A 23,693-nucleotide genomic window follows, 5' to 3' on the forward strand; every position below is an offset into this window, starting at 1 on the left:
ACATTTTGAATTGAAGCAACACATATTTCCATATAGAGAGCCTCCTTCTCAAGCTAGGGCATTAAGTCCACAGCCAAAAATGCCCCTAATTAGGGATGGGGAAGCTTGTTCAGACTGGTGGCTGCGTTCCTATCCAGGCAAGGAAAAAGTGGGCAGAGTAACACAAGTAAATTTTACCTTTGTATCACAGGCAAGATTCTACACTCTCACACTTTTCTCTTTCCTTGATTCAGGTCATCAAGAGGTGTTATCAGGGTTCAAGGACAGATTATAGTAGACCAAAAACACTCCAGGAGACTGCAAAGCCAGGAGAGACACTTCTCCATCTAGTCTTGACCAAAGGCCAGCATTCAAAACGGAGTTTGTGGCATTTTACGGACTGGGACGGCACTTGAGATTGTTTCTCAAGCAATGAGTTTCCACCCTTGAGAACTTATTTCTCCAGAAATTGTTGTTGTTGTTGTTGTTGTTGTTGTTGTTGTTGTTGTTGTTGTTGTTGTTGTTATTTGGTGCAAGCACACGATTTGAATGGCAATGCCCAACAATTTTGGACAAGCCCCCTCAAATATTTTATTGGGAGAATGATGAAATGGGTTTAAAGATGCTGCTGTCTAAACTGGAATAATTGTAATAACTCTGCATGGTCCCCCTGCAAGCACAGAGCAGTTTCTCCTCTGAGACCGGAGAGAAGGTTTTTGTCTCAGTTCCCCATCAGACCACATCACTGTGCACTCTGTTTTATTGTGCCATGATGCACAGTGATATTCAGCCTCGTCTTCTGCCAGGACTCCCGCAATGGTTAGATACCCAGTTTTGCTTGAGGCTTCTCTGGACCCGGAGAAACGATCAGGAAGCCCGGAACTGTGGTTCTTGTAAGATTCTGAGAAATACCTTAAAAGGAATCGCGGAGGGCCGCCAGGCTTCTGCTGATACCAGTACACATAGGTGTCGAAAGTGAATGTGCTGCTCGCAGCACAAGCAAGTTTCACTTCGTTCCCCAGAGACACTGATTTTGACGCTGGCTGTGACAATGTCGGCTGAGAGCTTGAACCTGGGGAAAAGGATATGTTCATTGTTGATATTTTGATTCCCCTTTTTTCTGCTAGAATAGGTTCCTAAAGGCAAAACAAAGGTTAGCAATTTTAGCAAACGTTTTTGTAGCTCCCACCTGAGCCCCACATCAGCAAAAGGCAGAATAGAGAAGGCCAGATCATGATGAGAAGATTTTGAACCCCAGTGAGAAAAAACAAACAAACCCCACAACAGTAGACATTCCCTGCAAGCACCGCACATTATATCCGCACCTAAGCTCCGCCTTCAGGTTCATCTGCTGCGATCTGATTGGCCCTTGTGATCGCGAGTCTACTTAAAAGTAGGAGGTGCCTTTCCTGGCTGAGTGGTGCTTCGCTTTGGCTTCATTATGGGCGAACCATAATCGGGGACACTCTAAAGTTATACAGCAAGATGCATTAGTCTTTGCTGGCTTCATGAGAATGTTCGTTGGTTGCTTATAATAATAATAACAATAATTTATTATTTATACCCTGCCCAACTGGGTGGCTTCCAACACAATATTAAAATACAATAGTCCTCAGATATTAAAAGTTTCCCTAAACAGGGCTGCTTTCAGATGTCTCCTAAAAGTCTGGTAGTTGTTTTTCCTTTTACATCTGGTGGGAGGGTGTTCCACAGGGCTACCGAGAAGGCCCTCTACCTGGTTCCCTGTAACTTGACTTCTCACAGCGAGGGAACCACCAGAAGGCCCTCGGAGCTGGACCTCAGTGTCCGGGCAGAACGATGGGGGTGGAGGCACTCCTTCAGGTATACAGGACCGAGTGATCGATTTTGGTGGATGCTGTGGAGACTTCCACAATGGCAGAGATCCCCTGTTGGCAGATCCCATCAGAGCTCAGCAGAGCTGGGTGGGGCAACACATCTGTCAAATCCTAACCATTATGGACAGACTGGGATGGCTTTCTCTGCCCGATTGGTCGTGGAAATGAAGTGTGCGGGTTTGTGCATTCCTCTTGTCTGGTTTAATCCATGACTTAATCCATACCTTCTTTAAAAGAAATCAGTATCTACATAAATTGCTCCGAGGAGTGAAAGTAGCCTGAAAACAGGAAATTAAGCAGGAAGTAGTTTTACATAAAGAGGCCCTTGACATGCCACAGGTGGTTCCATGGTGCAATTGATGCTTCTCCACAGTTCCACTTTTTTAAAAAAATCATTCATTCATTTATAAAAACCCTAATGAAAATTCATCCATCTTTCAGTGCAAATTTCTCCAAATAAACATATTCATCAATGCCATTTTGTCTGAAATGTGCATTTTCTGCAAAGCAAGGAGTATTGTGAATTTCTGTGCACCGTTTTCACTCAGATGTGCACTTTTAGACTAGAGCACTGCCATCTGAGTGAATGAATCTTTATTTGCGTCAGCCATCGGCCATAGCAATAAAACAACAATACGATATACAGAGGAATAGAAATACAAATAAGAAGTCGATTATATAAAATGCATTTTAGGGTTTTGAATCAATAGTCAAGTAGTGGATCTTATTCTAATTGCCCCAGCTAAAAACCTTGCAACCTTTGCTGTCACCTGCTCATCTTGATCTGCCAAGAGAACGGACACTGTGGCAGTGGCTGGGCGACCCGGAATGGACAATAAAAGAGGGGCGAGAACCTCATTCCTCAAGTCTTTATAAAGAGTGCAGGCCAGAAGGACGTGCGTCGCTGATTCGGTACTGCCATCTCCACAGGGACATAAGTGTTTTTTGTGTGAGATCTGTTGGAATCGTCTCTCAAGTACAGCTGAGGGCAATACATTCAATCTTGCGAGGGTGAAAGCGCGTCTATATTTTGGAATTGCTAGGTTATGCACATAGGGTACCAGAGAGTCAAAATGGAAGGTGGAAAATAGTCATAACATGGGCAAAATTTCCTTATTGCGGCCAAGTTGTTCTGACGCTCATTTAGTTCAGGCATAGGCAAATGCCAGCCCTCCAGATGTTTGGGACTACAATTCCTATCATCCCTAGCTAACAGGACCAGTGGTCAGGGATGATGGGAATTAGAGTCCCAAACATCTGGAGAGCCGGAATTTGCCTATGCCTGATTTAAAGGTAAAAAGTAAAGGGACCCCTGACCATTAGGTCCAGCCGTGACCGACTCTGGGGTTGCGGCGCTCATCTCGCTTTATTGGCCGAGGGAGCCGGCGTACAGCTTCCGGGTCATGTGGCCAGCATGACTAAGCCGCTTCTGGCAAACCAGAGCAGCACACGGAAACGCTGTTTACCTTCCTGCTGGAGCGGTACCTATTTATCTACTTGCACTTTGACGTGCTTTCGAACTGCTAGGTTGGCAGGAGCAGGGACCGAGCAACGGGAGCTCACCCCTTTACGGGGATTCGAACCGCCGACCTTCTGATCGGCAAGTCCTAGGCTCTGTGGTTTAACTCACAGCACCACCCGCGTCCCTCATGCCTGATTTAGGTGCTGACAAATTAGACTGTTTGCTTTACTAAAACCCAAAATAAGTAGCTGTCGGGGTGATAAGCCACAAGAGTGAAGTTTTTGATAGACAATTTTAGTCCAGGAACATTGCCATCTTATTCACACCGAATAGGTGCAAAAGTCATACCCAGCAAGGCAAATGTCAGGTCTGGCAAAATTTTGGAAGCAAAGCCACCTTCTAAATGGGAAAGAGCTGAGACAATTGCAATTGTTCTCTTAGTTCTGGTGAAATCTCTGCATTGACGTATATGACTGATTTCCTCAAGGAGAACAAATGTGTGGGTTTTTGTCTCAGTTCCCCATTGAACTGCGTCGCCGTGCCATGTGCTGCCTTGGAATGTGGCACAGTAATAATCAGTTTCGTCTTCTGCCAGGGCTCCAGAGATAGTTAAATAGCCACTGTTCCTGGCAAGGTCTTTGGAACCGGAGAAACGAGAGGGGATTCCAGAGCCTCGGTGCTTGATAGAATCTGTATGATAGAATAAGAGGTACTCTGGCGAACCCCCAGGCTTCTGCCGAAACCAGGACACAGCAAAACTATCAATGCTGAATCCACTGTTCAAGGAACAGGAAATTGTGGTTGTGTTTCCTGGTGGCACTGAAACTGACACCGGCTGAGATAGCAGAGGCTGAGAACTTGACCCTGGAAGAAAAGAATATTGAAAGAATATTCGCGCTGGGTGCATTAGGAACGCTTATCGCAGCGACAGTGTTCATGTATACATAACTTTCTCTCACCTGCGCACCAAATAGCCAGCAGGCTAACAAGGCAAACCCAAACCATGCTGAAATCTGAATCTGCAATGAGGAAAGAAAAGGAACCCAGGACAGTGTGGGTGAATATGGAAACGAGTCTTTAAATCACTCCTGTTTGTACAGATGCTCCACCTCCATGTTAATCAGCTCTGTTCTGATTGGTCCGTAGGGAAACATGAACAGAAGGTGGCATGTCATTCTTTTCCCCCAATTTTTTTATTTATACTTTTCAGGTTCATACATTTCACTGATTTTACAATAATTTCGACATTTCAAAACTTGACTTCCTCCCCCCCTTTCTGCGGTTCCTTAAATTTATTTTTAATATCTTCTCCGTATCCAAATTAACTTAGTTTGCTCATTGATTCATCTTCTTGAAATATATACTCTTATGAAACTGCAGGTTATTACAATAATCCTGCCAATGTTCTTATCTGTTTACAATTTATCTGTGAATATTTACTAAACTACAGTGGTGCCTCGCAAGACGAAAAGAATCCGTTCTGTGATTCTCTTCGTCTAGCGGTTTTTTTGTCTTGCGAAGCAAGCCCATTGAAGGATTAGCGGATTAGCGGCTTTTAGCGGCTTATCTGCTGATCGGATCAGCTGATAAGCGGCTTAGCGGCTTAGAAAAAGGGGGGGAGGGAAAAAAACCGCAGTAACTTGCAAGACATTGTCATCTTGCGAAGCAAGCCCATAGGAAATTCATTTTGCGAAGCACCTCCAAAACGGAAAACTCTTTCGTCTAGCGAGTTTTCCGTCTTGCGAGGCATTCGTCTTGCGGGGCACCACTGTATTTCCATTCTTTTATTAGAAGTTTGTTATCATGATTTCTTATTCTTCCGGTATTTCAGATATCAAAGAAATAAACAACTATATGACTTTTAGAAGACACCTGAAGGCAGTCCTGTTTCGGGAAGTTTTTAATGTGTGATGTTTTATTCACTTAAAAAAATAATATTAACAATATTCTCTTGGGAGCTGGCCAGAGTGCCTGGGGAAAGCCAGCCAGATGGGCAGGGTATAAATAATAAATTAATATTAAATTATTTCCATTCTTTTATAAAGAGTTTGTTATCTTGAATTCTTATTCTTCCAGTAAGTTTCGCCATTTCTGCATATTCCATAAGTTTTTGTATCCATTCTTCCTTTGCTGGGACTTCTGCTTCTTTCCATTTTGGGGTGAGTAGCGTTGCTGCCTCTGAAGGAGCATACATGAATAAGTTTAGGTAGTTCTGTCCCTATAATGCCCAAAAGAAAAGCTTCTGGTATTTTCACTAACATTACAGTCATACCTCATGTTATGTCCGCTTCATGTTACAGTGGTACCTTGGGTTAAGTACTTAATTTGTTCCGGAGGTCCGTTCTTAACCTGAAACTGTTCTTAACCTGAAGCACCACTTTAGCTAATGGGGCCTCCCGCTGCTGCTGCCATGCCGCCAGAGCACAATTTCTGTTCTCATCCTGAAGCAAAGTTCTTAACCTGAAGCACTATTTCTGGGTTAGCGGAGTCTGTAACCTGAAGCGTATGAAACCTGAAGCATATGTAACCCGAGGTACCACTGTACATTCTTTCAGGATACGTCCTGCGGTGACCCGGAAATACCGGAAAGGGTTTCTTCTGGATTTCGCCACTCGTGCATGCGCAGACACGCAAAATGACATAATGTGCATGTGCAGAAGCAGCGAATCGCAACCTGCACGTGAGCAGACGTGCAGACGCGGGTTGTGTTCTTTTCATGTTGCAAACAGGCCTCCGGAATGGATCCCGTTCGCAACCAGAGGTACCACTGTATTTTAAACATCATTGGTCTCCCTGCCTTCTGCTTCACCAGCCTCAATATGCTCCAGCCACCTCTGTGTGTCTTGCTTGTCTCATCTCAAGGTCAGAGGGTGATTGTAACAACATCACAGCCAATGGAGCAGAAATACCCAGCTGCACCTCAACGAGTGGAGAAAGTCTCCAGGAAGAAAACAGGAAGCATCTTCAGCCACCTGAGACCCGGTAAGATGTGGCAGCTGCAACTGCCTTTGAGGACCAAAGGTTTGTGTCTTGCTTCCCCCTCTGAACACACCACTGTGCTGAGAGGCAGTGACATTATCCCATCCTTCACAGTAATAATCAGCTTCATCTTGCTGTTGAACACCAGCGATGATTAAGGTGACTGTTTTTCCACTGCTGCGACCAGAAAATCGTTCTGGAATCCCAGCAGGCCTTTCCTTGTCCTTATATATAATTGCCTTGGGGATGCCACCAGGTTTTTGCTGGTACCACCGAACATAGTGCTTATTAACCCTTTCTCCTGAACATGAGAATTCTGCAGTTTGTCCTAGAGATACAAAGACTGATGGTGGCTGATTAAGAACATATTGGGCCACAGAACCTGGAAGGGGGAAAAATATATGCAGAGATAAATAATTGGAAGACCAAGGGGTTGGTGGATGCAATGACCTTGGCTTGAGTGGGGATGCATGCAGAAATGGTCGCCTGGACACTATAGGTCCAAATGAGCATCTTCTCCACACATATCCCAGCTCAAGACAAAGTCATGGGTCCATCAGCCCCTCCACTCAAATCAGCTCAAATGACCTGGCCCCCCAAACCAAGATCAAGATGTGCCCGATGGAATGGCAATGCCTATTTTGTAGAATAGGAAAAGGGATCTAAAATTGGGCAGGTACCCATCTCAGTACCTGAGTAATAAGCGAAGACCAGGATGAGAAGATGACAAGGAGACAAGGCCATGGTGGACATGGGTGATGAACTCTCCTTCCTAAGGATGAACCCGGGCAGCTTCCTCTTAAAGCCCATCGAAGCCACTTAATGCTCCCTTTATGCAAATTCACTCCCTGTTGATTGGCCACCAAGACTGCCCCTATGCATAGGAGTGGCACAGTGTGTTTTTCAGCCATACTTGCAAGCTCCCTTTGTGGCGTCTCCATTATCCTATCCTTGGGGTACGTTCAAGAGAATGTAAGGAAAACAGCACTCTGAATGCCAGGATAGTGTGCATGAGAGATGTAGCTTGCAACATCATCATGAATCTGGTTGACAAATGCAATACAAGATACAAGATACAATACAATCTTATACCCCAACATCCTTCCCCAGTTTCCTGCACAAGACTGATTTCATTCGTCCCAGTATTTTTAGAGCAAGGAAGCCCTCTAGAGGCCCTGTCGCATTCTGCAATGTGAGGGCACCAATCTATTTGACCATAACTGAAGTAAGTAAATAAGTTAACTTCTACATGAAAGAAGGCATTTCCTGACCTGCTTTGTTCCCCAAACTCCTTTTTGCTTAATAATTCTTCTCTTGTTTGTTCAACCTCTGCCTGAGATTTTAACTTATTAAGTTTTCCTTCACACAAGCTCCCCACTTGTGTATATTTTGTCAAACTTTATATCTGTCAGTGTACAGTGAGGTGTGTGCACTATATTGAATAGGGGGCAGGTATCAGGGCCAGTCTGCTGCTTTACTCATTGGTGATAAGTGTTGGGATCTGCTACATATTATTGGTGGCTAGAGGTGGGATCCACTACACCCAAGTAAGGGCCTGGAACCTCTGGAATCTTGTGCATCCACTTAGCAGGGATTGTAGTGGCCTCTAAATACTGCTTAGAAGAGAAGATGAGTTTGGATTTGATATTCCACTTTCTCACTACCCGAAGGAGTCTCAAAGCGGCTAACATTCGCCTTTCCCTTCCTCCCCCACAACAAACACTCTGTGAGGTGAGTGGAGCTGAGAGACTTCAAGGAAGTGTGACTGGCCCAAGGTCACCCAGCAGCTGCATGTGGAGGAGCAGGGAAGTCTATCGCTGTTAATCACTACACCACACTGGCGAGAGAGAGAAACAGCGTACCAGTTATTACATAATACATTCAATCTTGCATATGTTGGAAGCTGCCCAGAGTGACTGGGCCAACCCAGTCAGATGAGCAAGGTATTATGGAATAGGAGGTCCCTATTTTCATCATAGAAATGTTGGAGGGCATGATGGAGGCAGATGATAATGGCACCCAATCTGAAGTTTGGAGGTGAGGCTCAGCATACCTGGCTCCCATTCTCCAGAGTGTCTCATTGTAAGCCTGGTGTTTGGACAGAAAGGGCCTTTGATTGGCAGTCAGAGGTTTTTGTCTCAGTTCCTCATAGGACTGCATCACTGTGGAACTTGTTATCTGGGTGATACCACACAGCACAGTGATAATCAGCCTCATCTGCTTCTTGGATGTTCCTGATGGTTAAATACCAGGTATTTTGGGAAGCCTCCTTGGAAGCGGAGAACCGACTGAGGTCCCCAGAGCCGGCAGCTGCACTGCTATAGTAATAATACAGGAACCAGGGAGGCCTGCCAGCCTTTTGCTGGTACCAAGACTGGCCATAGCTTCTCACAGTTGCACTGCTCATGGAACAGGAGAGTTTAACCGTCTGTCCAAGAGAGGCTGACACAGAAGGCTCCTGAGTCACCACAATCTGGGCACTGGAGACTGGGGAAAGAAGAAGACTGTTAGTTTCTCTGAGACCATTCTGTGTTTAAGGTACTGTCTGAAAGGTAGCCCTTCCTACTCTTCTCACCTGTGCACCATGTCGCCAGGAGGACAAGGAGAGATGCCCCAGCCATGATAAAACACGCCGAGATGTCTGGGAAATGCAGTCTGTTGCTTAGAAGATGCCCTGCACTGCCTGCTTTTGATTCTGTCCCACTTAAGTAGACAACTTCCATGCCCCGCCCCTTATGGAAATCTACTGGTTTCTAATTGGTCCACATGTTCATGCTACTCATTGTAATAAATTGGGGTAGCTTATCGTCCAGCTGGGTGTCAACTACAGTGAAACAGGAGCAGAATCAATCCATCTCATTCATGGTCCAAAGTGAAACGGCATATTAATTGTTCTCACGTGGTATTTGAATGGCCCACATGTCTGCCAGTTTGGAAGTGAACTGTGGTCATCCAAAATCAAGACAATGATTTCTCCTGACTGGTGCCCCCTCACGCCAGAATTACCAAACTAATTTGGAAATTAAACTGAAAAAAAAAACCCACTGACAACAAGAACCCCACAAAGCAGTCTGGAAAATAACCTGAGCTCATCGAATCAAAGACCTCTGAGATATGGAGTCCGAATGATGTGTGTGTGTTTGTGTTGCTGGGGGATTTGAGGATGACTGAGGGAATTGGCTTGCTAGTGTCACTAAGATTTTATACTAGGGATGACTATATTTCCTGCAATTCAAAGCCTTCCCTCTTCATGTCACCCAGGGAGGTTTCAGGAGGAACGGGAGGGAAAATGATGCCTTTTCCTTTCCCCACTCTCCAGAAAAAATTCCAGCACCTCTGATATACCGCAACAAAAAGGTTGAGATGTGAGGCTGACTATGAATTGGTGCACCTTAGGGTGCTACAGCGCAGCAGGAGAAATTTTCAAGCAGGTAGGGATGGAGAAAAGGTGTATTCCCCCAATTTTGCATGAAGAAGAAACAGCGAGTCAGAAAGCTCCCCTACTCTTTGAAGTGTAGCTGAAGGATGTGGCTAGGGGGAGACCTGAGGGTCAGATTGAAAGGTCCAGAGGAGCACATTCAATCCCCAGGATTAGCATTCCCCACCTCCGACTGTTATATGAAGAGAAGCAGAAGGCTATGAAGCAAATGTCAATCAGACCAAGAGCATGAAGACATTGTTTTAGAGCACTTGGTTTGGGGCAGAGAGTCATTGGTACTAAAGGAGTGTTAGAGATGTTGTGACACACGTGTGTGTGTGTGTGTGTGTGTGTGTGTGTGTGCATGCGTGCGTGCGTGCACACACACACACACACACACACACACACACACACACACAAAGGTAAAGGACCCCTGGACCGTTAAATCCAGCTGAATTCGACTTTGAGGTGTGGCACTTATCTCACTTTCAGGTCGAGAGAGCCAGCATTTGTCCACAGCCAACTTTCTGGGTCATGTGGCCAGCAGGACTAAACAGCTTCTGGTGCAATGGGACACCTTGACAGAAATCAGAGCGCACGGAAACATCATTTACTTTCCTACCATACCGGTACCTATTTATCTACTTGCACTGGTGTGCTTTCGAACTGCTAGGTTGGCAGAAGCTGGGACAGAGTAACAGGAGCTCACTGCACCATGGGGATTTGAACGGCCAACTTTGCAATCGGCAAGCCCAAGAGACTTGGTGGTTTAGACCACAGGGCCACCTGAGTCTATACACACATTCACGCACACACAAATACACACAGAGAGAAAATAAGGACACAGCTTCTGATTCTGCAGAGTCTCATTGTAAGCCTGGTGTTTGGACAAAAGTGTATTTGATCTGCAGTCAGAGGTTTTTGTCTCAGTTCCTCATAGGACTGCATCACTGTGGAACCTGCTCTCACTGCCATACCACACAGCACAGTGATAGTCAGCCTCATCTGCTGCCTGGATGTTGCTGATGGTTAAATACCAAGTATTTTGGGATGGCTCCTTGGAAGCGGTGAACCGACTGAGGTCCCCAGAACCTGCACTTGCACTGCTATAGTAATAATACAGGAATCTGGGACGGCTGCCAGGTGTTTGTTGGTACCAAGACTGGTAATAGCTTGTCACTGTTGCACTGCTCATGGAACAGGAGAGTCTAACTGTCTGTCCAGGAGAGGCTGACATGGAAGGCTCCTGAGTCACCACAGGCTGGGCACATGAGACTGGGGAAAGAAGAAGACCGTTAGTTTCTCTGAAACCATTCTGTGTTTAAGGTACTGGATGAAAAGTAGCCCTTCCTACTCCTCTCACCTGTGCACCATGTCACCAGGAGGACAAGGAGAGATGCCCCAATCATGATAAAAAGCTCCTAGATGTCTGGGAAATGCGGACTGTTGCTTAGAAGATGCCCTGCACTGCCTGCTTTTGATTCTGTCCCACTTAAGTAGACAACTTCCATGCCCCGCCCCTTATGGAAATCTACCTGTTTCTAATTGGTGGATTCTACCTGTTTCTAATTGGTGGATCCTCCACCTCCGACTGTTATATGAAGAGAAGCAGAAGGCTATGAAGCAAATGTCAATCAGACCAAGAATATGAAGACATTGTTTTAGGTCATTTGGTCTGGCGCAGAGAGTCATTAGTACTAAATGAGTGGTAGAGATGTTGTGACGCGTGCGTGTGTGCATGCGTGCGTACACACACACACACACACACACACGTAAAGCTAAAGGACCCCTGGAATGTTAAGTCCAGTCCAATTTGACTTTGCGTTGTGGCGCTCATCTTACTTTCAGGCTTTCTGGATCATGTGACCAGCATGACTAAACCACTTCTGGCGCAATGGAACACTGTGATGGAAGCCAGAGCACACGGAAACACTGTTTATCTTCCTGCCACAGTAGTACCTCTTTATCTACTCAAGGTGCTATCCTTTAGAACTGCTAGGTTGGCAGGAGCTGGGACAGAGCAATGGAAGCTCACCACCGTTGCACAGATTTGAACTGCCGACCTTCCAATAGGTAAGCCCAAGAGCAGGAGTAGGCAAACTAAGGCCCCGGGGCTGGATCCGGCCCAATCGCCTTCTTGATCCAGCCCCCAGACGGTCCAGGAATCAGCGTGTTTCTACATGAGTAGAATGTGTCCTTTTATTTAAAATGCATCTCTGGGTTTTTTGTGGGGCGTGGGAATTCGTTCATATTTTTTCCCCAAAATATAGTCCAGCCCCGAACAAGGTCGGAGGGACAGTGGACTGGCCCCCTGCTGAAAAAATTTGCTGACCCCTGCCCAAGAGGCTTGGTGGTTTAGACCACAGTGCCACCTGTGTCTACACACACACACACACACACACACACACACACACACACAGCTTCTGATTCTGCAGAGAGTCTCATTGTAACCCTGATGTTTTGACAGAAAGCGCCTTTGATCTGCAGTCAGAGGTTTTTGTCTCAGTTCCTCATAGGACTGCATCACTGTGGAACTTGCTACCTGAGGGATACCACACAGCACAGTGATAGTCAGCCTCATCTGCTGCCTGCATGTTGCTGATGGTTAAATACCAGGTATTTGGGATGCCTCCTTGGAAGCAGAGAACCGACTGAGGTCTCCAGAACCTGCACTTGCACTGTCATAGTAATAATACAGCAATCTGGGAGAGCTGCCAGGCTTTTGCTGGAACCAAGACTGCCAATAGTTTGTCACTGTTGCACTGCTCATGGAACAGGAGAATCTAAATGTCTGTCCAGGAGAGGCTGACATAGAAGGCTCCTGAGTCACCACTGGCTGGGCACTGGAGACTGGGGAAAGAAGAAGACCGTTAGTTTCTCTGAACCCGTTCTGTGTTTAAGGTACTGGATGAAAGGTAGCCCATCCTACTCTGCTCACCTGTGCACCATGTCACCAGGAGGACCATGAGAGATGCCCCAAACATGATAAAAAGCTCTCCAATGTCTGGGAAATGCAGACTGTTGCTCAGAACATGCCCTTCCTGCTTTCTACGCCAACCCACTTCCTTAAGTAGGCAACTTCCATGCCCCGCCCCTTATGCTAATCTGCTGAACCTCTATTGGTGCACACACATATATAGTCTGAAAAGTTACTCAGCCTATAAGCCCCACGTCCAGCTGGATGTCAGTTTCACCCAAAAGGGAGCAAACACAATCCATCTCATGTGGGGTTTCAAATTGAAATGATGTGTCTATCGTTCTAGATGCACCCCCATAATGGTGTGAATTGGGGTGATTCCGGCCAGACTCTCATGTCCCCAAGTTGGATCATGTCATTGATAAGGCATCTCAAGGTCTCCCTGGTTGGATCTATACTGTTAACGTTATTAGAACATTTAATGTTATTCTAAAACATCACAGGGCATACTTGCTTTTTAGTTTATTTCACCAAAAAGCTGCCTCCCTGCTGCTGGTTGCTCTGCAGCTCCTTCTGGTGTCACATTTTAATGACACATTATGAATGTTAAAAGGAGGATGTCATGAGTCCATATCAAAATCACTCCTTAACACTTTGTTGTTGTTGTTGTTTAGTTGTGTCCGACTCTTCGTGACCTCCTGGACCAGAGCACGCCAGGCACTCCTGTCTTCTACGGCCTCCTGTAGTTTGGCCAAACTCATGCTGGTAGCTTCGAGAACACTGCCCAACCATCTCGTCCTCTGTCGTCCCCTTCTCCTTGTGCCCTCAATCTTTCCCAACATCAGGGTTTTTTCCAGGGAGTCTTCTCTTCTCATGAGGTGGCCAAAGTATTGGAGCCTCAAATTCAGGATCTGTCCTTCCAGAGAGCACTCAGGGCTGATCTCCTTCAGAATGGAGAGGTTTGATCTTCTTGCAGTCCATGGGACTCTCAAGAGTCTCCTCCAGCACCATAATTCAAAACCTTAACACTTCCTTAACGTTAAAAACCATGAGTGTCGATCCACCCCCTGACTCTCCAAAAAGTTATTATAATTCAGTTTCCCCCAAAAGTTAAATACAAACCCGTTTTTCCCATGAGGAACAAAACAAAACAGAAAAAGCAGCATTAAGATAAATTAAACATTGTAATGGCCGTTGCCCACATCAAAAGGGGGGCACTTTTTGAGTGGTTGCGTGCAGCCCCCCTCCCCCTGAGCCTACGCGATTCCCGGAAATACAGCCTGGCTTCGCCTCCCCTAGCTGGATACCTGGAGGTTCCCACCTAACCTCAGACAATTAACCAATCCTGGCTGAGGAGGCGTTGCCAGGGGAGTTGACCAGGTAGGGTTGGGACCGCCCTGCACACACAATAGAGGGTGGAACTTACCTGGGAGTCCTCAGTTGGCTCCAGAGCTTCTCCCACCTTGCCCTCCCTCAGTTTATGCTTTCTTTTTGCAGGCTAACCTCTTCTTTACAGGTATGTGGGCGCTGCTACGGTCACTGATGGTTGCTGTTGAAGGACCAGGAAGGAATTTCCCTGCATTGGCAGGTTTTGCCTTCCCTGTAGCAAAACATCACCAGGCAGGGTGGGAGACTGGCCAGGGACTGGGAGGGATAAACGCCCCATGGCTAAGCCAAGGTCTTCCTACATCTGAAAGTTTAATAAAGTTGTGGCCAATTTTAATCCCATAAAACGTTGTCATGAGTCATTATTCCACCCAGGTGTTGTCTGAGGTCGGGGGGGGGGTCTCTGCCTGGCCGCGCAAATAAGTTTTGATGGATGTAATAATGGAATACTGAATGGTCTAGTCTATATAAAATATGCAGAGATTTATGTTATGAGAAAACTTGGTATACTTATTTGTATAACATTCTTGTTTATAAAACCTAATAAAAAAAACAAACAAACTATCACATAATTCTCAGGTATCCAGGCAGACAGGATTTCTGCTGAAGACGGGCCTCCTATGATTTATGTATGGTGATTTTGGGGTGGTCTTGGGCTAAGGGGGCTGGGCAATGTCTCAGCGTCCCATGGGGAGTTGGGCAGCAAAAGCCAAACTCCAACGATTTACATCAGAAGGATGCAGGTGTCACGACTTCACAGTCTGCCAGACATAGACAGTTGACAATCATGCGAGGCAGAACGTCACCCTTGTCATACTTGGTGCAGCGCAGTAGTAAGGAAGGGAGCTCCCTCTGGTGCTTGAACCTGTAACTGCATTCATCTTATCACCTCTCGCTTACTATCCTTCTGCAAACCTCCTGGGCAGAGCAGACACTGCAAGTAAATAAACTGATAATTCCTTGTCTCCCTTCCCTTTTCAAATCACATTAAGACTTTGAGCATCATTGGCAAAAACAGGAGCACACTGTTGCCCTTTTCTCTGTTTATTCACCTATTAATTATTTTATTTCTGATTTTTTATTTTATACATTCCAATAATTTTATAATCATTTTAACATTTCAAAACATGACTTCCTTCCCCCTCTTTCTGCTTAGTGTTAAGGCTTTAGTCTTATTATAAGTTATTGTAAGTTTAAGTTTACGTCTGCTGCAACTGGATTTCTTATGGACAGTGCCAATCCTGAATGTACAGTGGTGCCTTGGGTTACATATGCTTCAGGTTCCATACGCTTTAGGTTACAGACTCCGCTAACCCAGAAATAGTGCTTTAGGGTAAGAACTTTGCTTCAGGATGAGAACAGAAATTGTGCTCTGGCGGTGCAGCTGCAATGGGAGGCCCCATTAGCTAAAGTGGTTCTTCAGGTTAAGAACAGTTTCAGGTTAAGAACGAACCTCTGGAACGAATTAAGTACTTAACCTGAGGTACCACTGTATTGGATTTGTGACTATTATGCTCATTTGTCTTCAGTAGCAGTAAAGCTCTGCTGGATGAAATATCAATTGCCTCTCACCTATTTTGGGGGGATCCTACAACGTGTTTATGTTGCTACTCTGCTAACTATACATTGGAATCTACTCTGCATCAATACTGAGTAGGATTCCATTACACTTCCATCAGCCCCAGGCAGCTTAGCTGTGGCCCAAAAAATGTGGAGGCTCAGAACAACTGGAGAAATTTGTAGTCGCAATTGACTGTGCAGTCTGGGGTGAGTGAAAGTCAGAGGCTCAAAGGAGCTTGGCACAGCCTGCAATGGAGCCTGAGGGGTTCAGGATGAAGAGTTTTTGTTTCAGTTCCTCCGCTAGCTGCATCACAGTGAAACATTTTGTTTGTGCCGTCGAACCCAGCGCAGTAATAAACTGCCTCGTCCCCTGCCTGTACGTTGGTGATGGTTACAAAGGCCACTTTCTTTGGGGCATCATTGGATGGAGAGAAGCGGCTGGAGAACTCTGGACCAAAATCTGTCTTGTCATCATTTATGTTCCGCTTCAAAAGGAATTTGGGGCTCTCTCCTCCTTTGTGCTGATACCAGTAAAAATAATTAAACCGGGAACTGGTCGTGCAGTTGAGTTGAGCTGTACCGGTCAGAGATGCTGACACTGAAGCTGGTTGAGTCAGAGTGAACTGAGACAGAGCTCCTGCAAGAGACAGGAAAGGAAAATAAAAATTGATCGAAATGTGGATTTTCATTTACTGCAAGGTAGACAGAGAGGGACAAAGAGCAAGAGGAGAGGCCATCTGTCAGGGAAGGAGGACGGACAGAAGCATTTTGTCTTCACCTGAGCAGCAAATGAGGAGTAGGAATAGAATCGGGACCATCATGGCAGTAAATCCAAAGCAATGTGCTTTTTCTCCGGAAAAACAGGTATCAGTTGGTCCTATTCTCCTCCTTTGATCTTAAAGCCCTTGCCAGAGCCTGGATGCAAATTCACCTCCCCAATTTGGCTAGGGAGGGACCAACAGTCTTTGACTACAGGAGTGAAGCCTATTTCACTTGTACACAGTCCTGCTTGGGGCATCTTTTTGGCCACTGTGAGAACACGATGCTGGACTCAATGGGTCTTTGGTCTGGTCCAACGGGACTCTCCTTATCTACCCTTACAACACCTGTTTTTGCATTATGCATCAGAGTCAACTGAAACGTGTGTGATCATCACCTGATAAATTTAGCACGTTCCAACACCGAATCAACTTACTTCACTTCAGACACAACACACAACAGGAGAGCCATGTTCATACCTTCTTCTTCTTCTTTGGCGGTCACTCATAGCCAAGTAAGACTGTCTTCCATAAACAAGGTTTTAGCAATGAATCCGTAAGTGACTGTGGAGGCCAATTCTGGATCCACATGTCCTTCCACAGTGGGGACATTGGTTTCTGTGTGGGAGTTGATCACGGTGTGGATTTGCCAAGCATGCCTTCCTCCTAGCACGTTTCTCCCTTGCATCCTGAGTTTGAGTGTCTTCAAAGCCCATGACACCTTTGGTAAAGGCTGCTCTCCAACTGGAGCACTTGCAGGCCAGTGTTTCCCAGTTGTCAATGTTTATACTACATTTTTTTTTAGATTTCCCTTGAGACAGTCTTTAGACCTCTTTTGCTGACCACCAGCATTATGCTTTAAATTTTTAAGTTTGGAATAGAGTAGTTGCTTTGGAAGACCATCATCAGGCATCCACACAACATGACCAGTCCAACAAAGTTGATGTTGAAGAATCATTGCTTCAGCACTGGCGATCTTTGCTTCTTCCAGTACACTGATATTAGTTCGCCTGTCTTCACAAGTGATGGGTAAGATTTTTTGGAGAAACTGTTGATGGAATCTTTTGAGGAGTTGGAGATGGAGTATATAAGTGGTCCATGTTTCACAAGCATATATTAAGGTTGGTAGTACAATAGCTTTGTAAACAAGCATTTTGGTTTCCCTGCGAATGTCCCGGTCCTCAAACACTCTGCACTTCAATCGGGAGAAAGCCGCACTCACAGAGCTAAGGCAATGCTGGATTTCAGCATCAATGTTGGCCCTTGTGAAAAGATAATTGCCTAGATAGGAGAAGTGATCGCCATTTTCCAATGTTACACCATTGAGTTGTATTTGTGGCGCTGCAGAGGGGTTATTTTGAACTTGTTGGTGCAGCACTTTGGTTTTTTGAATGTTGAGTGACAGGCCAAGCTTTTCGTAAGCTTCTGTGAAGATATTTAGGATGGTTTGGAGGTAATTAATCAGAACTGGGTCAGAGAACCATTTTTATTCCCAGGCACCACATTCCTTTCTAGGCAACCTCCTTTCTGTCAGCCACATGCCAGTGGCGGCTGCAACTACAGGCAGAAGCAGATGTCGCAAACAATGTAATTTTTCATTTTGCACTGTGGGCTGGTTTCTAAACACTCACTTGCACACCCCACTTTATCATCCATCCAGAGAAAGCAAGTTTTAGCCCCAAAAGCCTGCTTAAAGGAAAAGGGCCCTTTCCCCTTAAAACAGGGGTGGGGGCATATTTTCATTTCAAGGGCCACATTCCTTCTGAGCCATCTTTCAGGGGCCACATTCGAAAGCTGGGAGGAGCCAGAAGTGGGTGGAGGAATGAATTTTCACCTTTTATGGCTAGGCTATCTCTGTACAAATTCACATAGTCTTTATCCATTTACCATTTGGTTGGCAAAATCAATGATCCGAGGTGAAGGACGCAGTCCAGCCAGGCAAACACATTTAAGGAGGGAGAAAAACAGGGCTGGTGAGGGGTGTGGCTTAGGGATGAGTCCCAAGGACCGCACAGGGCTGTATTGGGGCCCCATGGCCTGACATTCCCCATCTCTGCCATAAACGTTGGGTCCATATATGATATAACTAGAGAGAACTCAGCCTACAAAGAATGGAAAAGATTTGCAGGCCCAGAGGAATCAACTGCCCTTCCACGCATGTTCCCCACCAGAGAAAGGTCCCTCCAGCATCAACAGACAATGCGCTAGCAATTCCTCTTTCACAGCTGAAGGTTTTTGTCTCACTTCCCCCTCTGACTGTGTCATTGTGGCCAGTGCTGTGTGCCGTCCCACCAGAGCAAGCAGTGATAGTCTGCCTCATCCTGCACCTCAGCTCTGGCAATGGTTAACGTGGCTGTCTTGCCAGACACGGAGCCAGAGAATCGGTCTGAGATCCCGCTGGGCCTGTTGCTCCCACCGTAGATGATCAGCTCAGGGGTCTGGCCAGGTTTCTGCCGGTACCACTGTTGATGGTGAGTGTCCAATTTATCCCTTGAACAGGTGATTTGAGCATCTTGCCCCCGAGACACGGAGACGGATGGAGGCTGCCTTACTAAGGAACCTGCAAAAGGAAGGAAGCATCTCATCAGAAAGGGAGTCTCTGATTGTTCAAATACACACACAGGCAAATGCAGGTTTGCTTAGTACCTGAGCAGTAAGTGAGCAGGGTGATGAGAAGGGAGGCCCAGAGCATGATGGGAATCTAGATCAGAAAACCTTCCCAAGGCAGGAAGGCACAGGGGGTTTTCCTGCTCAGACCCTCTGCTCCTCTCTTAAGCTTCACAGAGAACCTGTGACCCAGCCCCACATTCAAATCCTTTCCTTCCAAACGCAACGCCCCCTCCTCCTACTCACACCAACACTGTATACAGAGTTAAAGCCTGGCGAGGGCTGATTCTTCTCACTGTATGAAGCCTCTCAGGTAGCAAGGGATGGATCAGTCAGTTTCGGTTCCTCTGTTCCTCATTTTTTCAATCTTGATTTTGGGTCGCCATATTTCTGCCTGAAGGACCCGCATTCTCCTCTCGATCTTCAGAGAAGGAAGGGACATTGTCAGAGCTCAAGGATGCATTTCCTTCAGGAAAAGGCACTCTGTGTATGAAGGAAGGGACAGTGAGAAGTGTCAGCGGGGGAGAGTTCTGAGGGCCAGATTGAGATGCCTGGGGGGCCATATTCAGACCCCAGACCTGAGATTTCCCATCCCCGGATTAAACTCTGAACAATAACATGATGAAAAAACCACTGATGTATAAGAGCACTCCATTTGTTTTGTGAACTTGGAAAGATAAGGAGGTGATGACTCACACAAAAGATTAAAATGTTGCCTAATTGGAACCTCCATGTCCAGAGGCAATATATCAGATTCTGGGCACATCAGGTTGTGATTCTCTTTGCTTCTGCTTCCCAGAGCCCTCTGGCTGGCTGGAGATGGGTCTGATTTAGCTCTTTAGCACTTTGTGCGCCGCCATTCATATTCAGCCTCAGACCCTATTGCACACCCGTGGTTTTTATTACAAAATGCATGTGGGGTGTGTGTGGACTGAGTATTGTAACGGAGTAGACATGTCATGATGGACTACAGGAATGATTCTGTGCAGCCATTTTTCTACTCTATGTCTCATGACACTTTATCCATCGCGCCTTTCCATTATATGCAGGTGTTAAAATGTCACAGTCTGCCAGGCATAGGCAGTTGAGAAGATCTGTGAGGCAGAAGCTCACTGTCCTCATTCATGGTGCCGCTCAGCTGTAGGAAGAGCGCTCCCTCTGTTGCCTGAAACGATAACTGCATTGTTCTTGTTGCATGCCTTCCAGTTCTCTTGAGAACCCTACTGCAAATGAATGGATCATGCACTCTCTCTCCAAAGGTTTCCCCATTTCTGTGCACATCTCTTAGTTTGAGAACTACTTCACAACGATTCAGAGAAGTCCAAAATTCACATAGGTATTTTGGTTCTGGAGCTGTTCTGGGAGTTGCATGTTGGGTAGGTCTGCCTTTAATTGCAACCAACTCAAACTTCTTCTCCACTTCAAACCACAGGTTGGCAACCTGAGGCCCAAGGGGGTGTAACCAGCCCATGGCTTACTTTTGGACACACTAATGGTTTGTCCCAGAGCTGCCTGCTCTTTCTAAGTTCCTTCTTTTGTCTTCGTTCCCTCTGTATTTTCCCTACTTTGGAAAGCCTTTCCATATGGCCCCAGAATGCTATAACGGAACACAGACGAGGGGCTCTTCACAAAAAAACCTCTGGGCCATCCACTGATGTAACGAAGCATTGTTCTTTGACCTGGTGCCCTAAAGATGCTTTGAATTTGAGCTCCCATCAGCCCCAGCCATCAGCACAGCTGCAGTGCAGAACATGGGGAGGTTCAACATTTCTGGAGAAATATGTAGTGCAACACAGCCATACTGGCTGGGGCTAATGGATGTTGGGGGGCTAAAACCAGCTGGACCAAGGCTGCAATGAAGCCGGAGGAACTTGAGCATGATGCGTTTTTGTTTCAGATCCTTACCTAGCCGTATCACTGTGTAACATGAAAGACCCACTTGCAGAATACAATGCACCACAGTAATAAACTGCCTCGTCTCCTGCCTGCACGTTGGTGATGGTTACAGGGTTAAACTGGAAGAACAGGCAACACAGAGGTTTACCCAAAATCAACAAGACCCCAATTGCACAATTTGTAAATAAGCATCCTGCAAAATACACACTTATTTAGCTCACACACATTCAGCTTTATGCTTGGCAAAAAGATTTTTTAAAAATGAAAAGGAGGGTGGAAACAGGGAGAAGGGAAAAGGGGGTCTGGGAAAAATGACTTTGGCAATGTGAGACTGTTAAGTTGTCCATCAACCTCACCAAGAAACTTGCACAGGTACAGACTGATATCTTCTTTCTTACTAAATGCAAGAACCTGGACATTATACCCAAGGGTCTTAGAATTAAGAACCCTCTACAATCCACGTATCCCACTGAATATGCAAGAAAACTATGCAACACTTTCTCTAAGAAGCTGCTCAAACATCTGATCAGCGTTCTCTACTCTAAACAGAAGCTAATAAAGGAGGAACTCCTTGTATTGGACAACTCTATCAGGAACCACCAAGCTTGGCAAGAGTTCCAAAAGGAAAAACAAAACATTTACCACTCTCAACTGGAGCTACTGAAAAAACAGAAAAACAAGAAACTCTCTAACCTTTCCAACCTACAGGCTACTAATCAAAACAAGATCAACAATATTGTCAATCTCTCACAGCAAGCACTCAGCCCAGCCGAGGAATCAGTCCTTTCACGTGGACTGTCATTCTGCCCTGCCAAATCCCCACACATGATCCACTTCTACAGCGACTTGGAAGCATTTTTCCGCCGTTTACGCCTGAAGGAGTATTTTCAACACACACAACAACAAGACAAATCAGAACAAACAACAACTTCACAACACAACACCTCTCAACCCACTGGAGAACAACCACCACCCTCCCAACAGAACACTGACCACCAACTACCACCGAAAAAGTGTTACACAAAAAGGGACTCCACATGGACCCCTCCTGATGGACGCAATACCACACTGGACTTGTACATTGACTGCTTCCACCACAGAATCCAAACAGATGTGACCAGAAAACACCATCGCTTACAACAAAATCTAAACCATGCTGAAAGGAGAGCCATAGATAATCTCAGAAACAACCCAGACATTATAATTAAAGAAGCAGACAAAGGTGGAGCTGTCGTCATCATGAACAAAACTGACTACATTCAGGAGGCTCACAGACAACTTTCCAATACCGCCTTTTACACAAAATTGGACTCAGACCCCACACAAGAATACAAGAAAGAACTGAACAAGATTGTTAAGGAGCTACCCCCACACATCCAAGAACAGATCCTCACCAACACACCAACAGAACCTCGACCAGGAACTTTCTATCTTCTACCTAAAATACACAAACCAGGAAATCCAGGACGCCCCATCATTTCATGTATTGGCACTATTACAGTGGGTGTCTCCGGTTATATGGACTCTGTTCTGAAACCATATGCCATCAGTGCTCCCAGCTATGTACGTGACACCACAGATTTTCTGAGGAATTACAATCTTTAAATAATCTTCCCAACAAAACTATACTAGCTACTATGGATGTGGAATCTCTGTATACTAACATCCCACACAACGATGGTTTACAAGCTATAAGGAACAACATTTCAGATAAAACCACAGCGGACCTTGCCACCAAACTCTGCCAATTTGTCCTTACCCACAACAACTTCAAATTCGGTGATGACCTGTTCCTTCAGATCAGCGGCACAGCAATGGGCACCCGCATGGCCCCACAGTATGCCAACATCTTCATGGCAGATTTAGAACAACGTTTCCTAAACTCCTACCCACTCAAACCTCTCTTGTACCTGCGATACATTGATGATATTTTTATCATCTGGACACATGGTCAACAGACCCTGGACACCTTTCACCAGAAATTTAATGATTTTCACCCCACAATCAACCTAACAATGAATCAATCTATGCAAGAAATACATTTTTTGGACACTACTATAAAAATACAGGATGGGCGCATAGACACCACTTTATACCGTAAACCAACTGACCGACAAACATATCTACATGCCTCTAGCTACCATCCCAAACATACCAAACAGTCCATTGTATATAGGCAGGCACTACGTTACAGCCGCATCTGTTCCAATTCTACAGACAGAGACTCTCACCTAAGAGATCTACAGCAAACCTTTTTAGAACTAAAATACCCAGCAGATGAAGTTAGACAACAGATCAACAGAGCCAGACTGATACCCAGAGAGAACTTGCTGCAAGACAGACCCAAAAAAGAAAATAACAGAACACCTCTAGTCATCACATACAGCTCCCAAGTTAAAACAGTACAACGCATCATCAGAGACCTACAACCTCTCCTGGACAATGACAGTTCTCTTTCTCAAGCTCTGGGAGGAAGACCTTTCATTGCCTACAGACAGCCACCCAATCTTAAACAACTCCTAACCCACAATAATACTACAACCAGACTTAACACGGACACTGGCACCAGAGCCTGCAATAAACCCAGATGCCAACTTTGCTGCCACATACACCCGGACAACACCATTACTGGCCCCAACAACATCACACATACCATCTCGGGACTATTTAATTGCTCATCGTCTAACATTGTGTATGCCATCAAATGCCAACAGTGTCCTTCAGCTCTCTATATTGGACAAACAGGCCAAACCTTTGTCTGCATAGCCACTTTCTTTGATATCTTTTCTAAACATCTCATTAACCTGAAAATGATGTAGCCAATCATATACATGCTCCTTGACTTGCTCGTATGGTTTTAGTTTCCATTTCCCAT

General features: G+C 45.6%; 2 protein-coding genes across 2 annotated transcripts in view; one reads left to right on the top strand and one right to left on the bottom strand.

Annotated features, from left to right (window-relative positions):
• The window catches only part of LOC308575987 (immunoglobulin lambda-1 light chain-like), a 106,945-nt gene extending 87,847 nt beyond the window's left edge, over window positions 1-19,098 (bottom strand). The window contains exons 1-2 of the mRNA XM_081175172.1: window positions 18,962-19,098; window positions 18,586-18,875 (exon numbers count right to left, since the gene is read on the bottom strand). Of these exons, the coding sequence (XP_081031298.1) occupies window positions 18,586-18,875; window positions 18,962-19,007 (336 nt within the window). The 5' untranslated portion in view covers window positions 19,008-19,098. The remainder of the gene's footprint in view (window positions 1-18,585; window positions 18,876-18,961) is intronic.
• LOC308575860 (solute carrier family 2, facilitated glucose transporter member 11-like) overlaps window positions 16,782-23,693 on the top strand; it is a 291,734-nt gene continuing 284,822 nt past the window's right edge. The window contains exon 1 of the mRNA XM_081174950.1: window positions 16,782-16,787. Within this exon, the coding sequence (XP_081031076.1) occupies window positions 16,786-16,787 (2 nt within the window). The 5' untranslated portion in view covers window positions 16,782-16,785. The remainder of the gene's footprint in view (window positions 16,788-23,693) is intronic.

Source organism: Podarcis bocagei, assembly GCF_964188305.1.
Source record: "Podarcis bocagei genome assembly, chromosome: 16".
In the NCBI taxonomy this organism is placed as follows: Eukaryota; Metazoa; Chordata; class Lepidosauria; order Squamata; family Lacertidae; genus Podarcis; species Podarcis bocagei.